Source organism: Myotis myotis, unplaced genomic scaffold (genome assembly GCF_014108235.1).
Source record: "Myotis myotis isolate mMyoMyo1 unplaced genomic scaffold, mMyoMyo1.p scaffold_m19_p_20, whole genome shotgun sequence".
Classification (NCBI taxonomy): Eukaryota; Metazoa; Chordata; class Mammalia; order Chiroptera; family Vespertilionidae; genus Myotis; species Myotis myotis.
The window spans coordinates 4,366,683-4,381,331 of record NW_023416325.1 but is presented as its reverse complement, the minus strand read 5'-3'; the positions used below and the strand labels follow the sequence as shown (position 1 = coordinate 4,381,331).

The 14,649-nt window shown below is 50.6% G+C and overlaps 1 protein-coding gene across 1 annotated transcript in view; it reads left to right on the top strand.

Annotated features, from left to right (window-relative positions):
* The first annotated feature begins 7,101 nt into the window (after positions 1–7,101).
* Positions 7,102–14,649, top strand: part of SSH1 (slingshot protein phosphatase 1) — a 49,137-nt gene continuing 41,589 nt past the window's right edge. Inside the window, exons 1-2 of the mRNA XM_036354369.1 lie at positions 7,102–7,287; positions 12,934–12,974. Coding sequence (XP_036210262.1) covers positions 7,222–7,287; positions 12,934–12,974 — 107 coding nt within the window. The 5' untranslated portion in view covers positions 7,102–7,221. The remainder of the gene's footprint in view (positions 7,288–12,933; positions 12,975–14,649) is intronic.

Below are 14,649 nucleotides of genomic sequence, written 5' to 3'. Positions count from 1 at the left end.
GTATTGTTATTTAATTTTGGAAAATGAGGTGCGGGGACACCCATTGTTTTCATGATACAAAGCACAGAAAGTAAAGTTCCACAGTATATTCTTGGCTATTGGATTAAGACATCCCCAAGGAGGGGTGTGCAATTTTTAAAATCTTTTATCAGAAGAGGGCGTGAGAAAAAAAGAAAAGAAAAAGCAAAAGCTGCCCTAGCCGGTTTGGCTCAGTGGATAGAGCGTCGGTCTGCGGACTGAAGGGTCCCAGGTTCGATTCCGGTCAAGGGCATGTACCTTGGTTGCGGGCACATCCCCAGTAGGGGGTGTGCAAGAGGCAGCTGATTGATGTTTCTCTCTCATCAATGTTTCTAACTCTCTAAACTTCTCCCTTCCTCTCTGTAAAAAGATCAATAAAATATATTTTTAAAAAAAAGCAAAAGCTAAGAAACACTGAACGGTTGAATGTGCCCATTTTACAGCTGAGTAAACTGAGGCCCCAAAGAGAGGAAGGGATGTGCCTTAAGTCCCACAGGGTATATGGCTCACCCGGTGGGTTGATTGCAAGGTCCTTGAGAAACTATTCTGAAGTCCCAAGTTCACTGGTGATGCTAGCAGGCCCCAAAGAACCTTGGGAAGCATTTTTTGTTTGTTTGTTTGGCTGGAATGTTAGGGATCAAGGATTTCTCTGGCCTACTGGCTGATCGATAAACAACGTGGCCTCCAAGCAGCTCTGAAACAGCACACTCAGGCCAGGGCAAAAGATCCATTTACTAGGAGGCAGAACTCTGTGGGGGCCACGAGAAGTTATAGAATAACAAGTTAACCCCCACCCCCACACACACTCTCTCAGACAAAATTAGCTTTACTATATCTTTTCTGAGTATTAAGATCATCATAACCTCTATAATTTATTACAAAACAGGAGCTATAAAGCAGAAAGTACTAACCCCCTGTAACCAATCCCACCACCAGGAAAGAGGGGCCATTCACATTTGGGGCAAATATCCCCAAACATTACATAAACACACCCCTTCATGTGCCCCAAATGGGATCACGTTGTGGGTGCTGTTTCGACTCCCAGTTCACGTATCAGTATGGTCTGTCCTGAACATGTTTCCACTCGGCTGTTAACCAGTGGTCCATTCATACAGGACCACTGAATGTGGGTATCACAGTTTTTAAAGGCAGACCCTATGGCAATGGTTCTCAGCCTTCTGGCCCTTTAAATACAGTTCCTCATGTTGTGACCCAACCATAAAATTATTTTCGTTGCTACTTCATAACTGTCATGTTGCTACTGTGATGAATCGTCATGTAAATATCTGATATGCAGGATGGTCTTAGGCGACCCCTGTGGAAGGGTCGTTCGACCGCCAAAGGGGTCGCGACCCACAGGTTGAGAACCGCTTTTCTAGGCTGTTCCTTGGCTAATGACAGCAAAACTCCAATTTCCACACGGCGATTTCTCTGTCTCTATCTTTCTGTCCAAATTTCCCCTTTTCGTGAGGGCATAGTCATATTGGACTGGGGCCCACCCTGATGACCTCACCTTCACTTGATGACATCTGCACAGACCCTATTGCCAAATAAGGTCACATTCACAGGTCACGGGGGAGGGGGGGGGGGGGGTTAGGACTTGGGCAGTCAGGCCCATAACCCAGCCTTGAAATAAGTGCTGTCCTTCTTTCCCCCTCCACAAAAGCAGGAAGTAAGCCGCAGGCAAAGGAAGTGCCTGCCCTGACTCCTAACATCGAAGGCCAGTTTGGAGCTGGCAGATTCCAGGGTTTTTACATCAACCTGGTGGGGTTGTCGTGTGGTCCCTCTGCTCAAATGTCATCTTGCCCAGAGGTCCCCTGGCCACTTGCCTAAACAGCCCCCTCCTCACCCTCTCACCTTAGCCTGCTTTTTCTCCCACCCCCACCCTCCCACCCCTGCTTTTTTTGTTTGTTCATCCTCACCTGAGGATACTTTTTCCCATTGATTTTTTAGACAGAGTAGAAGCGTGGGGGAGAGACAGAGAGAAAGGAACGTTGATGTCAGAGACACTCATCGATGGGTTGCCTTCCTCACATGCCCCAGGGATCGAGCCTGCCCTTGACAGGAATCAAACCGGGGACCCTTCAGTCCGAGGGCCCACGTCTAAGCCAGTGGTTCTCAACCTTCCTAATGCCGCGACCCTTTAGTACAGTTCCTCATGTTGTGGTGACCCCCAACCATAAAATTATTTTCGTTGCTACTTCATAATTGTAATGTTGCTACTGTTATGAATCGTCATATAAATATCTGATATGCAGGATGTATTTAGGCGACCCCTGTGAAAGGGTCCTTCGACCCCCAAAGGGGTCGCGACCCACAGGCTGAGAACCGCTGCAGCACTGAGCAAACCATTTAGGGCTCTCAAGCCCTTTTTACTACTTGATATCATATTTCATTTATTTGAACCTGTGCCTGTCTTGTTCTAAGAACCTTACCAATATTAACTCATTTAATATAACGTATTTTGCAGATAGTATACTAATGGCTTACACGGTTTGACTCTATCCCCTCTTCCCTTCCCCCCCATAGGCTATACTGGAAGAATCTCTGTCTTTTGCTTGAATTCTAAAGGAAAAAAATGTGGGTTCAAACCCCAGCTTCATCACGCCCTAGCTAAGTGACCTTGGGTGTGTGACTTCACCACTCCATGCATCAATGTCTTCATCCGTGAAATGAGAATCCGAACTGTGTGACAAGAAATACATAAAGAGGCCCAACCCAGTAACAGACACGGAGACTGCAGGCGCACAGATAAGGGAAATCTGATCTTCCTGTAGGAGGCGACCCCAGAGCAAGGACGGAAGACATTTAGATGTTAATAAACCACTCCCTCAACCCCCTTGCAAATCACTTTGCATAACGGCCTAGCAGACAGCAAATAACTTGCTGTTCTTTTTGTAAAAAAATATTTTTTTATTGATTTCAGAGAGGAAGGGCAAGGGAGAGAGAGTTAGAAACATCAATGATGAGAGAGAATCATTGAGGCCTCCTGCACCCCGCAACCTGGGCATGTGCCCTGACCGGGAATTGAACCGTGACCTCCTGGTTCATAGATCAACGCTCAACCACTGAGCCGCGCCGGCCAGGCAACTTGCTGTTCTTAATAGATGCAAAACTGAGCTGAGACGATAAGAATGAAGTCAAAGATGATTAGATAAATGATGACGAAAAAAATTAAGATGGTACCAGATGGAAAGGGCTCCACTGGGTGCAGGGAAACTTCTAGCTGGTTCCCCTCCTGCAAACCTGGTTCTGTGAGGCCTAGAGACTGAGGCCAGGGGGCTTTGACTTCCTTGCCCTCCCACCCCAGCCCTTTTCACTAAAGGGAGAATGACCAAAATTATAAAGAAATATAGGGTCGAATCAAGGCAGGGATCAGTAAAAGCAGCTTGCTGTGCCATATTGGATCCTGAAGCAAAAGGAAAAATCAGCAATACAGGACAGATCCTGTCGTTAAAAAAAAAGTTGATATTTCATGCATTGTGGATTTTTAAAAACATAACTTTTTTTTTTAATGTTACACTAGAATATTCTTTCTCGCCCTGGCCAGGTAGTTCAGTTGGTTAGAGCATCGTCCTGACATGCCAAGGTTGTAGGTTTGATCCCCAATCAGGGCACATACAAGAGGCAACCAATGAATGCATAAAGAAGTAGAATAACAAATCTCTCTCTCTCTCTCTCTCTCTCTCTCTCTCTCTCTCTCTCTCTCTCTCTCAAATACCCATTTAAAATGTTTCCATAAATTTCCTCCAAAAAGCACTTCAGAGGGACTATAGTGCCTCCATTGAGAATCACCTTTGAGATAAATGGTGCAGGAGGTACTGACCCCTGGATCTGCGAGAGGCAGGAGGAGGGATCCTGGAGCTGCCTGGGTTTCTGGTTGGTTAGTGAGATGGATGGTGGAGCCAGTTTTGCTAAGATGGGGAGCAGGATTGGACCACTGCATTTGGGGGTGTTTGTGCAATGTGCACGTGGAGCCTGAAGCGAGGGAAGGGATTTGGGATGAAAGAAAAGCTTTCTATTACCGAGTCAAGCCAGTACCTTGACTGATCTTTTTTGGTATCTTACTCCATGTCCCTGACTCCATCCCCATACTGGCTACCTCTTCCCAGGATGACAACAGCAGCCCATGTGTTGGTCTCCCTTCACTCGCCTGCCCCACCATCCATTCTCCATGCAGCAGCCAGAGCTTTCTACAGTGCCCCCTAACTCTTGCCATTGGTCCTCAGGAAAGCCTTTCCTGACCTCCCTGCCCCCAAAGAGGTGACTGGTGAGGAGCACAGTGAAGAAATAAAATGGAGTCACTACAGTCAAGCTGCTAAATGACTGAAATCAAGTAGGTTAAAGTGTGAGGAAATGAGTCTGTATTTGTTTTAACTAGCCTGGGAACTTGAACTTATGAACTCTGCAGTCCCGTGTCAATGCCTGGATAGACATCAGACCTCCAGATCCCCCTGTGGTTACCCACCAAGGGACTCACGTATCCAGACCATCTGGTATCCATCGTCTGGACTGCCTCTCTTTTTTTTTTTTTAAATATATTTTATTGATTTTTTACAGAGAGGAAGGGAGAGAGATAGAGAGTTAGAAACATTGATGAGAGAGAAACATCGACCAGCTGCCTCCTGCACATCTCCTACTGGGGATGTGCCCGCAACCCAGGTACATGCCCTTGACCGGAATCGAACCTGGGACCTTTCAGTCCGCAGACCGACACTCTATCCACTGAGCCAAACCAGTTTCGGCTGGACTGCCTCTCATCTGACTGATAATGGTGCTGGACCAATCCTAGGGCTAAGAATGCAGGTTTGAGTCTTCTCAAGAACGTACTTCTTAGTATAAGAAGTTTTAACTTTCCTCTTTGGAATATTTCTGGGTTTTTGCCTAGCTATGTTTCCGGTTTGCAAACCCCAAGGCCCTTGAATAAATTTTTATCGCTTATTTCTAGCCAACGTTTCCTGATTCACTTATGCTCAGTTGACACTGGGTTTCTGGACACATAGAAGAATTCACATAAAAATATTAGCAAAATAATTTTGAAAATGTGCCTAGTACAGTAGCCACCCATTTATCTGTGGGGAATATGTCCCAAGACCCCCAGTGAATGTCTGAAACTGGATAGTACCAAATCTTATATATGCTATGTTTCTTCCTATATCCACACACCTATGATAAAGTTTAATTTATAAATTAGGCACAGTAAGAGATTAATAACAATAACTAATAATAACATAGAAGAATTATAGTAGTATCCTATATAATAAAAGGCTAATATGCAAATCTGCCAAACGGCAGAAAGACTGGTCGCTATGACATGTACTGACCATCTGGGGGCAGATGCTCAATGCAGGAGCTGCTGTGGGGTGCTCAGTGCATTCCCACAGGGGGAGTGCCTCTCAGCCAAAAGCCCTGAGCCCAGCTCATAGCTGGGGAGTGCACCTCCATGACAGGGCTAAGGATATCCGACTGCCAGCTTAAGCCGTCAATTGGACATCCCCTGAGGGCTCCCGGACTGGGAGAGGGCGCAGGCCGGGCTGAGGGGCCTCCCCCTCCAGTGCACAAATTTCATGCACCAAGCCTCTAGTACTGTAATAAAAGATGTGTGAATGTGGTCTCTCTCTCTCTCTCTCTCTCTCTCTCTCGCTCTCTCTCTCTCAAAATATCTTATTGTACTCATCCTTCTTGTAATGATGTGAGATGATAAAATGCCAAATCTATACCCAGATCTGTGTAACCATCTCTTACTTGCAGTGAATGGTTTGACGTTACTCATTTCAGGGGTCTCTTGCTGAAGTCTCACTAGGGGGTCAGTGCTTTCTGGCACAACACTTTCTCTGTTCATGTCCCACCCCCTCAAATTTAATGTCCCTCCATCTAACTAAGCACTTATCACACTCTGTGGCTATAATTTCTGCAGTTTGAGGTGCGACAACAAACCAGCACGAATTTCTTATTCCTTCTTCACAACCCCATGGACGGAAGAGTCGTTCTTACCCTACTAAGGTCTTAGCAACCTCAGCACACAATATTTTTTTCTTTCCTTCACCTTGTCCCTTAAAGGAAGTGCTTTACGGCTTCCCTTCGGAGCGTCCGAATTGTGATCATCGCTATCCTCGCACTTTGGGGCCATTATTAAGAAAAATAAGGGTCACTTAAACAGTAGCACTGTGATACCGAAGCAGTTGATCTGATAACCGGGTACTAAGTGACTAACAGGCAGGGAGCACACTGGACAAAGAGATGATTCATGTCCTGGCAGGACTGAGCGGGGTAGCTTGAGATTGCATCGCGATACTCACACGGGCACACAATTTACAGCTTATGAATTGTTCATTTCTGAAATTTTCCACTTAATATTATTTTCGGACTGCGGGTAGCTGAAGCCCGGGGAGAGCGAGGCTTCAGGTAAGGAAGGACCACTATAATGCGACTCGCTTTTGTAAAATCCCCGAGGGCGGCCCTGCTCTCTTTTGCTCACTGTTCAGTACTCCAGGCTCTACAGTAGGTGCTCAGTAAATATTTCATCAATGGATGCATGGACGATGAGTGAAAATGAATGAATGGATGAATGAATGAATGAATGAATGAATGAATGAATGAATGAATGAATGAGTGAGTGAGTGAGTGAGTGAGTGAATGAGTTTCTGCAAAGACGGCCTGTCGGGGTTCTGGGCAGGGACCAGGAGGCTTTACTTTTCTGCCTCCCCACCCTCTCCCGGGCAGTCTCGGCTGCGCGGCCACCCGGCCTCAGTTTCCCCGCTGGTGCAGAGGGCGCGCCTCTGCAGCCGGACTTGAGGTCCGGCGCGCGCAGCCGCGTCCCCCCAGCCGAGGGCCGGGCGCGCGGGCAAGAGCGCGTGTGCTGGGCGCGCGGGGAACGTGACTGGCGGGCCCGCTAGGGCCTCCCGGTCGCTGTGGCTCCCGCGCCGCGCACGCGCGCCACCCCACGCCCCGCCCCGGCCCGCCCGCCCCGCCCGCCCCGCTCCAGGTCCGGCGCGCGCCGGCGCGGGAGGCGGAAGGCGGGGGGCGGGGGCGGAAGGCGGGGAGCGGGGGCGGGGGCGGTGGACGCGGACCGGGAGGGGCGGGCCCGGCGCGGCTCGGCCCGGCCGCCGGTGCGCGGCTCCTGGAGCGCCCCGGGCCCGGCCCGGGCGGCGGCGGCGGCTCCAGCCCGAGGCCTCGGTGGCACCCGCGCGCCGCGCCGCAGCCATGGCCCTGGTGACCCTGCAGCGCTCGCCGACGCCCAGCGCCGCCTCCTCCGCCAGCAACAGCGAGGTGAGCCCGGGCCGGCCGAGCAGCCGCCGCGCCAGGCCTGGGCCGCGAGTGCGGGGCGGAGGGCGCCCGGCGGGCGGCGAGGGGGCTGCTGCGAGCGGGCGGGCCGGGGCCTGCGGGGCGGCGCTGCTCGACCCGCCTGGGCAGCCGGACTCGGGGGGCGGCGCGGAGGCTGGGTGAAGTTGTGGCCCCGTCTGAGGGTGACTGCGGGACCTGGGGGTGGCTGTGTGCGGGTGTGGCTCCCGTCTGGGGGTGACTGAATGTGCGGGTGTCACCCCGACTGGAACTGCCTGTGCAGTGAAGCTGTCTATCTGTGACCCCTGCCTGGGGGTGACTGTGCAGTGAAGCTGTCTGTCTGTGACCCCTGCCTGGGGCTGACTGTGCAGTGAAGCTGTGACCCCTGCCTGGGGGTGACGGTGCAGTGATGCTGTCTGTCTGTGACCCCTGCCTGGGGGTGACTGTGCAGTGAAGCTGTCTGTCTGTGACCCCTGCCTGGGGGTGACTGTGCAGTGAAGCTGTCTGTCTGTGACCCCTGCCTGGGGGTGACTGTGCAGTGAGGCTGTCTGTGACTCCTGCCCCTGCCTGGGGGTGACTGAATGTGCGGGTGTCACCCCGACTGGGGTTGACTGTGCAGTGAAGCTGTCTGTCTGTGACCCCTGCCTGGGGGTGACTGTGCAGACACTGTGTGACAGTGACCCCCGTCTGGGGGTGACCATGTGCAGGTGTCACCCCGACTGGGGTTGACTGTGCAGTGAAGCTGTCTGTCTGTGACCCCTGCCTGGGGGTGACTGTGCAGACACTGTGTGACAGTGACCCCCGTCTGGGGGTGACCATGTGCAGGTGTCACCCCAACTGGGGCTGCCTGTGCAGTGCAGCTGTCTGTCTGTGACCCCTGCCTGGGGGTGACTGTGCAGGAGTCTGGATGTGCGCCTGGGACACCTAATAGGGCGACTGTGTGAAAGGCCGGTTCTGAGATATGTGACCCTGTGGCTGGTCTCAGCCCTTTCCCTGAGCGCCTGGCCGTGTGTCTGTCTGTGAGGACGTGTGACTATCGCTGCCTGTGACTCGGTGGCCCGTGTTCTGGAAACTGCCTGTGTGATGCTGTGAGAGAGGCCACAGGGTGCCCTCTGACTGTGCGAGATTGTTCCCCGTTGGCACGCCCCTGGGGTTCTGGCTCCCGGTGTCAGTGGCTGTGCCCGTGTCCCCGTGGCAGTGACTGAGTGAGCTCTGGGTGCCGGGCGACCGTGTGTCTTACGCCTTTGTGCGCAGCCCAGTCGGGGTCTTTCCTTTTTGTCACATCACTGGGGGCTGCATGTTTACGTGCCTCTGGCCGTGCGGCAGAGGCTGATGCTGGGCTTTCCCCGGCTGCACAGATGCATTCTGGGGATGCATGGTTGCCCTGCACGGGTTTCTGTGAGACTGTGTGTGTGACCTGGCCTATGTGTGTGGCTGGTTCCTTGTTCTGGGGTGTCGATGGGGAAATTGGTCCTCTGAGTCTCCACAGTCGGGCTGGACGGTGCTAGGCTGGGTCTGGGCCCTCTGAGCAGGTCCCTGCTGCGGCCGCAGGGCTGACCCTCCTGTCTCTACTCCTGCTCACCTTCTCGTGGAGAACCAGTGAAGGCCTCTGGTCTAAACTCCTCTCCATGGCCAGGCTGAGTGTTGGCTTTCAGGCAGCAGCTGGAGGAGGGGACCAGGCTGTTTGGAGAAGGGAGAGAAGGCTGGAGGAGGGGCCCCACAGGCCCAGGAAGTGGCCCTTCCAGCATCTGCGAGTCAGGCCCCTTCTCTGCGGGGGGAAGTTGACTGATAGCACGGAAGGTTTTGTGTGTGTCCGCGAGAGACAGAGAGACGAGGACCTGTATTTGGCTTCAGCAACCCTGCCTGTCCCGGCTCCTGGCAGGGTAGCTCTTTCGCCTGCTTTGCTGAGAGTGGCAGGAACATTCTCAGAATGGCTGCACCCTCCTCGCGCGGAAAGGCCGCTGATGAACTCATCTTGACAACAGACAGAAGATTCTAACAGTCCCTCCTCCGCATGCTGAGAAAGAACCTAGAAGTCAGGTGGCAGTAGCTTCTGTCCTGCCCACGGAGGCATCTGCCCTCCCATCATGGCTGCCTTGCAGTTGACCAAGTGCCTATGCACTTAATCTCGTGTTTCCTTCTCAAAAACTATGTGAGAGGCGTGAAGGCTTCAGCTTGAGGAAGGGCCTCTCAGCCTGGGTCTCTGCTTCCAAACCCCATGTTCCCGGTGTTACTCACCCCCGATCTAGTCCTGACTTAAGACACATTTAGAAATGTTTATTTTTTTAATTTATTTTTAAAATATACTTTATGAATTTTTTTGCAGAGGGGAAGGGAGAGGGATAGAGAGTTAGAAACATCGATGAGAGCCGAAACCGGTTTGGCTCAGTGGATAGAGCGTCGGCCTGCCGACTGAGAGGTCCCAGGTTCGATTCCGGTCAAGGGCATGTACCTGGGTTGCGGGCATATCCCCAGTAGGAGGTGTGCAGGAGGCAGCTGATCGATGTTTCTCTCTCATCGATGTTTCTAACTCTCTATCTCTCTCCCTTCCTCTCTGTAAAAAATCAATAAAATGTATTTAAAAAAAAAAAAAAGAAACATCGATGAGAGAGAAACATCGATCAGCTGCCTCCTGCACACCCCCTACTGAGGATGTGCCTGCAACCAAGGTACATGCCCTTGACCGGAATCAAACCTGGGACCCTTCAGTCTGCAGGCCGACACTCTATCCACTGAGCCAAACCGGCCAGGGCAGAAATTTTTATTTTCTATGTAACTCACATACCATAAGTTCACCATTGACCGTGTATAATTCAGTGGTTTTTAGGATATTTCACAAGGTTGTGCAATCATCACCTCTGTCTAATTCCAGAACATTTTCATCACCCCAGAAAGCATCCCCCACCCCTTAGGCATCACCCAGAGCCTTCCTCCCCGACCCTTGACCCCCGCGCGGCTCTCACCAGCTCTAGACAACCACTAATGCACTTCCTGTCTCAATGGATTTGCCTATTCTGGCCTAATAGACTATGTGGTCTTTCTATGTTTGGTCTCTTTCACTTACCTCATGTTTTCAAGGCTCATCCACGTGGTCCCACGTGTCAGCACTTCATTCCTTTTTATTTCCGTGGTAGAGATGTACCCCATTTTATTGGACATTTGGGTTTTTTCCACTAGAGACATTTTACGTGATTCTATGAAGCATTATTTTCTCAAGGTGCCAGGGACCTGATAAACATAGAATCATCCTAGCTTTTATTGGACTTGAGTGAAGTCAGTCGGCAGCATGAGTCGCCCAAGCGAGCCAGCCGAGGCAGGGCTGTTTCCTGGAAGGCAAGGCTTCCAGGTGGGATGAGGCATGAAGAAGAAGCAAGACAGAACAGAGAGCCAGCAGGCCGGACACTCGGGACGGGCGGCTCTGCCTCCGGCCTGACCTCCCTGAGGTCACTTCCCCTCTCTGGACCTCGACTCATTCAAAAGGGCTGAGTTCCCTCTTGAGTTTGCTCTTTTGACATATGTGGTTTGTCAAACTGACCTTCCCTGGCCTTTTATCCCGAGAATCAGAGAGAGAGAGAGAGAATGAATGAATATGAATTCAATGGTCTTGAAGTATCTACCCCCAGGTCACTTCCTCATTCATCAAAATTCTTCTCGGAGTGAGAGATGCTTAGGGCAGCTGTTTCCTGACCCAGCCTGTCCTGCCCAGTGGCGTGGGAACTGAGGGAAATCACGGCCTGGCCAGCAAAGCCACACTCCTCGCACTTTTAATTGTTTTCTCTTCCCCCACCCCCATCTCTCGTCACCTCCCTTATGTCATTTTACGGTTAACCTTAGCTCATTCCTTTGTGAGAACAGGTAGAGAGCGCCAGAGCAGGAAAATCCATAACCTTCAGGAATGGATCATCACATTAGGCTTGACAGACATTCACGATGACTGATTTTCATGGGCACATCTCCAGTTTCGTTCTGGGGGGTTGGGTCAGGATTTCTGAGCATCGGCACTGCTGACATTGGGGCCTGAACATTCTTGGTTGTGAGGGGCTGTCTTGCAGATTATAGTCTGTTTAGTAGCACTCTGTCCTCTACCCACTAGATGCCAGTAGCACCCTCCAAAAAAAGGCTCCAGACATTGCCCGGGGTCCCCTTCGGAGAAACATCGCCCCTGGGTGAGCACCACTGCGTTAGACCCAACCTTCTCTTCGAAGTCTGTGGTGTTGGGGGGTGGGTGCGGGGGTGAGTGGTTTGTACTGTATATGCTTCACTTCGAGACCCAATCTCACAGCCCTGTGGCCAGCAAAGCCCTCCTGATTTGTCTACTTCAGGATGGAGCAGGGAATGTGAGAACGTGCCACCAGTGCATGCCTGTGCATGCTTATATACTTAATAAATAGAGTTAATAAAACGAAGGGGCTCCAGAACCCTCCGGCACGTGTCCCTTGCTGCCCAGCCCCCTCCCCTCATCAGCTCTGCACCCTTCTCCCATTCCTGTCAGGTTTCCGTCCTCGGTCAGCCGCCCATCTCTCCCAGCCATCACTGCTTTCCAGGTTTCTCTTTCCCATTCAATGGGCTCCTCTGTGTAACATACAAAACACGCCAAGTCCCAGTGGTGCCGATGTTTGGGGTGTGTGTGTGTGTGTGTGTGTGTGTGTATTCTCATTTCAGTTTTCTTCTTGAAAGGGAGCGGGGAGGAAAAATTACAGTTGGGGCTTAAGTCGTGGTTACTTTTGGAGCCTCCCCTCTTGGCCTTTTAACTCTTAGAAAATATTAAATGTCCATTTCTTTCATGTATGTAAATCAATCGCCTAGAAGGTTTTATACTCAACATTTAAGCCTTTTTGAGAATCACCAAGAGCCATCAGACCCACAGACAGACAGCCTGATCCTGGCTGTGAAAGACTTGGCTGGAGTGTGTTGGTTTTTTGCTTTTTTTTAAACCCGAATGTTGAGGCTTAGAATGGTGTCGATCACTCGGTTACAGCTTAGCTCCGTGGTTGGCAAACTGCGGCTCGCGAGCCACACGCGGCTCTTTGGCCCCTTGAGTGTGGCTCTTCCTAAGCCTTAGGAGTCCCCTAATTAAGTTAATAACAATGTGCCTACCTATATAGTTTAAGTTTAAAAATTTTGGCTCTCAAAAGAAATTTCAGTCGTTGTACTGTTGATATTTGGCTCTGTTGACTAATGAGTTTGCCGACCACTGTAGGGCCTAGCTTGAAGGAGGAAATGGTTTCTCTGAAAACACAGCCCCCTCCCTTAAAAAAGAAAAACAGGATAAGATCCAAACACCCCGCGCCCCCCCCCCCCCCGGCCCCCAGGAAAGTTGAGAAGGGAGGGCTGCAGAGTGCCTTGAGCAGCAATGCCAGATAGCAATGTTCAGTTACCAGATATTGATCCAAGATACTGTGGAAGGAATGTGGGTAAACATTGGGAAACTTCTGAGTTCCTTCGTGGGAATGACCCCGAGGTACAGCCAAGCAGGCTTGGCGAGGAAAGGGTGCGGCTGTTTAGAAATCGCCAGGTTTCCTGGACGTCCGTCTGTGTCTTCTTCAGACACCAGAGCAGAGCCTGTGGGACTCATGTCGCAGGCTGGTTGCTGGTGCCGTCTGTGATGTGACGTTCTCTCTCTCTTCTCCGTAGTTGGAGGCTGGCAGCGATGAAGATCGGAAGTTAAACCTCAGGTAAGCAGGCTTTTCATGTTCCTCCTTAAGTCTTCTTTCAAGCAGGTAAGAAATACTCCTGTGTTTGTTTTTTCCAAAAGGGAAGACCCTCAGAATAGGATACACCGATTTTTTTAGTAGCGTCTTCATTATAAACAGTTTTAATAACATTATATAACGTTTAGGAAAGAAGGAAAATAATTGCCATTATCCTACCACCCTTGCTTTACCATTATATACTTTCTTCCAGATTTTACCCTTTGCTTTAAAAAAAAAAATCCTGTAATATGCTCTCACATTTCTATCCTGCTTTTGGTAGGATCTTTCTTTTGAGGTAAGGATATTGCTGATTTGAACCAGACAGTCAACCCTCTACGTTTATTAATTCAAGGTGTGTGTGTGTGTGTGTGTGTGTGTGTGTGTGTGTATGTGTGTGTGCTTGTGAGAAATCTTTATGCTCATTACAAAAATTCCTGAAACTACCCATAGTCCTCAGTTGCTATATTCAATAGTAGACACCAAAAGCATTTTTGTTTTTCTTTGCCCCAAATTAAGGCTTTCCCTTTGGGCATTTTGTTGGTTTACAGAAGATTTAGCGCTTTGTTATATAATGTATTCCTCTGTGCCAGGGAGCCATTCTTAAACTCTGACTCTTACAGTTCAGAAGAGTAAACAGTTTCAGGGACATTGTCCTTTAAAAAAAAAAGTCAGTTTCATCTTGTGAGGAGGAGGAAAATTAATTGGAAAAGGAAATATGTGATCAGAAACTGGCACTCATTACCGAGAGCAGGATGTTCCCGGGTTAAAACCCGAGGACAGCGTGCAGAAGCCACGCTGGCGGGCTCAGCCCGTTGGCGAAGTTTCCGAATGTTTGAGTGAAGGGAGGGAAAATGCTTTTATTGTGGCGCACGTGATGTCTAAACCTCCCGTGCATGTGGGGAAGCAGTAGCCTGCAAAAATCAAAGAGATGTCATATTTCAGTCGCCGGGCCCTCATTTTCACGTGATGCTCGAGGAAGGAGCAGTGACCATGGCAAGTTTACTCTTTCACCTGGCGTTTTTGGTAGCTCCGGGTCTTGGCCAGGGCTGGCAGGCTGGAGTCAGCCAGGTTCCCAAGTGGGGGCAGTCACGGGCTGTGTTGCAGAGCACGCTGGCACGCGGCTCTCTGCTTGGAGGCAGGGAGGGGAGGAGTGGAGGTCTGCTCCTCAGAGACTGCGTAGGGGCAGCACTGGCAGAAGGGCTGTCACTGCGACCACCCCGTGCGGGGCCCTTAGAGCAGCTGCAGGCACCCTCCAGCCCTTACCTGGAGTCAGAATCTCTTTCACCCTTTAACACCCATTCCTTTCCTGCAGGGCTCTGGCCCAGGACATAGGTCTCTCACTTAGATGGTCTTTGGGGCAAAGAACTATTTTTGGCTTTCTTTCATTGCCCTTAATTGGCTTGACAGCATCGTGTTTTGAAATGTTTTCAGTTAAGAACTTACCAACAGGCCTGGCTGGTGTGACTCAGTGGTTGAGCGTCGACCTATGAACCAGGAGGTCACGGTTGGATTCTTGGTCAGGGCACATGCCTGGGTTGCAGGCTCCATCCCCAGTGTGGGGCTTGCAGGAGGCAGCCAATCAATGATTCTCTCTCATCACGGATATTTCTATCTCTCTCTCTCTCTCCCTCTCCCTTCCTCTCTGAAATCAATAAAA